At 37.7% G+C, this 2,968-nt stretch overlaps 1 protein-coding gene and 1 long non-coding RNA gene across 2 annotated transcripts in view; both read right to left on the bottom strand.

Moving 5' to 3' along the window:
- On the bottom strand, nucleotides 982-1,833 carry LOC109824643. The gene is made up of 2 exons (XR_002242715.1): nucleotides 1,657-1,833; nucleotides 982-1,497 (listed from the first exon to the last, which is right to left on the bottom strand). It is a non-coding gene; the product is annotated as an uncharacterized LOC109824643 (long non-coding RNA).
- The window catches only part of LOC109823600 (transcription factor MafB-like), a 996-nt gene continuing 228 nt past the window's right edge, over nucleotides 2,201-2,968 (bottom strand). The window contains exon 2 of the mRNA XM_020389878.1: nucleotides 2,201-2,876. Coding sequence (XP_020245467.1) covers nucleotides 2,344-2,876 — 533 coding nt within the window. The 3' untranslated portion in view covers nucleotides 2,201-2,343. The remainder of the gene's footprint in view (nucleotides 2,877-2,968) is intronic.

The raw sequence follows: 2,968 nt of genomic DNA, 5'->3' as shown, positions 1-2,968 counted from the left end.
GGGCGTTCTGTGAAATTTAACCAAATACTTTTCAGGGATGGCCAACTTCCAAGTGGTCATATGTACGTTCCGAGATAAAGGTTTCGGGGCTTTTTGGTTCCCTGTTTTTGAGAGAAAGAATATCTTGAAAGCATGCCAAAAGTATCAAAAGTGATACTTTTTGACGAGCTTTCAAAAGAAAAAATTTAGCGAACCACCGAACCACTGTGTCTAACCAATGGAAACGCTCGCTGCGAGTGTAGATCATATGTCATCTTCATGAAAGGGCCCCACTCAGGTAACATGCTGTTGCTCCTATTCACTTTGATTAGGTTTGATTCCCTTAAAGAAAATAAATAAAAATACAAAGTAGTTCGGTCTCCAAATAAAAACGGGTGATTCAGAAAAAAGCGGAAATAAAAAAAAGGGGGGAATCTAGACGATGTCCAGAATATCAGGATATTTTTCTGATATTGAAGTGGAAAAATGGGAGGCATCCTTCAAAGTGGGTTGAGCGAGTGGAATATCCTAAATAATATTCTCATTATTTCAAACGATGCCCTTCAGACTTTCTTGGAAGCTAAATTGAATATATTCTGTTTTTTTTAGCGAACTTTCACACTCATGTGGAAAATAAACAGAGACGGTTCTTCTGACCATAATTCCCTTCGGGTTTGACTATTTGCAAGTTCCACCTTTGATCTTTTTTTTTATTACCATTTATTTCTAGAAGGCTGATCAAATGTTGAAAATGACTCTAATTTACTAGTTAAAGTAGTGTAATTCATAGGACAAGAGCCAAAAGAAACGATTCTTTTATTTATTTAGTTTTTTTATTTACAACTCTTTTAAGTTTCTCTTTTTACACCACCTAAAGAAACTTAACTCACTGACTACAGAATTTCCTTTTTTTTTACACCACCCCCCAAAAAACCCAGACTCTCGATCTACATATCAAAGGGATGGAACAAGTTCAGAGCTAAAATCAAGGTTTGGTTTGAATTTAATTATAAACAAATTACAGAAATCATTTATTGACTTACTGATCCATGTTTCCCTTATATTTATGAAGGATTATTTTTGTATTTGCACATTCCAAATATTATTTTTGAAATCATTAATAGTTCATCTTTTAAGTACCAAAATGACCATTTCTTAGTTGAATTAACAAGGGTAAGAACACTTTTTGTCGTTTTTGTCAGATTAATGCCTTTGGAAAAATATTATTACAATTTTATGACTGCAATTTTATTTGGAGTTAAGGTGAATTGATAAAATTGAGATATGACTACGATTTTTCGATAAAAATAAATTTAATATGTTATTTAGTCATTATTATAGCTCTTGGTCAGCGTAAGCTAAGGGCTAGGTGAAAGTCCTCTTGTAATGGATATTTTGTCACAAGTCCATAAAAGACTGCTGGCATTGCGTGTGAAATCCCGCGTTGGTGCTAGTTTTGGTTCTATGAGTCACTCTTGAGGGTCCTGCCCGCAAATTTATATTTGATTATGCACACACCTGCAATATTGAAATTCAACACGTGAAAATTCAAACATAAACAAGCCAATAGAAATCATTGTTAACAAAACAATTTTTAAAGAGATTTTAAAAATGAAGTGAAGAAAAAAAAAATATGAACAAAAAGATTTAAAAATAGAATAAATATCTGTTGTGTACTTGTGTATACGTATTTATCCGGAATTTCTGCAGTGACGAAGCGACAGTAGCATCTCCGTATTTCAACGCCGAGAATTCACCTGCAAAAGATAAAAAGAAAAACAAAATACATCAGTAAGAAACTTACGATAGAAAATTATTACAATTTACAAACAACGAAAAGTTCTTCCCCCAAAATATTAAAAAGGAAATTAAAGAAAAAGTTCTTAAGAAAAAGAAGGAAGAAAAAAAAATAGTGCCCAACTTAAACTACACGTCACAGAAAGCAAACGGCAATTGACGGAACAGACGTCCAATACAAAGCCAGAAAAGACGTCAAACATAACGGCGAGGAAACGGGATCCGAAATCAGAACGCACGTGCTACGCACATGACAACCACACAAGGTGACAAGGGAAACAGAACAGCCCAAATTCAAGCGGAGAAGATGAACGGGAAAGAGCACGGACTGAAATTGAGTTAAAAAAAAAAATCCCACACCAGTAATTTTAATCGTTTTAAAGTTTAAGGTTTAATCTTTTTCTGGGTTTTGTGTTTTTTTTTCGCTTTTTTTGTATTTAAGAAAAGTACGGTTACAGTCCCCTGTTTTACATCAAACGCATGTCCTCAAAGTTCGCTTGCAGTGGTTCCCCCTTGTTTTTTTCTGGTTTTTTTGTTGTTGTTGTTTTTACCTCTCAAAATCATCGATCAATTGTGCACCAGATAGCGATAGTTCCTCGGCTGTGCATGCTGCTGACGCTGGTGATGATCATACTTGTCGTCGAATCGAGCATCCCTCAGAGATCGACCGTACAATCTCGAAGGCACAGACGGGATCTGATGATCATGATGATGATGATGATGGTGGTGGTGGTGATGACAGCGATGAGACCGAACTGGGGACAACGACGACGACGACGACGCCTGCGGCGGCGGGGAGGGACTTTTCGAGGATTTGGAGGACGCCATCGGCTCATGAAGGAAAGCTCTGATCTTTAGGGGATTTACCCTCTCTCTGTTCGCCAAATCGTACTCCTCGATCAGATTCGCCAGATCCTCATCGGACGTGATGGAAACGAGCGCATCGAGATCCTCGGTCGGCAGCTGGCACCTCAGGCTCACCGATCCCCAGCCGCACAATTCCCCCAGTTTCGTCTGCAGCTCTGTTAAATCCACCAAAAAAAAAAAGAAAAAAAATAAACCCCCTCTTAACTCAGTCCCTTTATTTCCCTTTCCACAATCTGATCAACTCAAGAAATTAATAACAACGACGGAACAAAAAACCGACCTGAAAACGGGACCGAACGGTCGACGGCGAGGACACGAGTCTCCC

This window comes from Asparagus officinalis, chromosome 9 (assembly GCF_001876935.1).
Source record: "Asparagus officinalis chromosome 9, Aspof.V1, whole genome shotgun sequence".
Taxonomy (NCBI): Eukaryota; Viridiplantae; Streptophyta; class Magnoliopsida; order Asparagales; family Asparagaceae; genus Asparagus; species Asparagus officinalis.
Note: the sequence above shows the minus strand (reverse complement) of the source record. Positions and strands in the feature narration are given on the sequence as shown.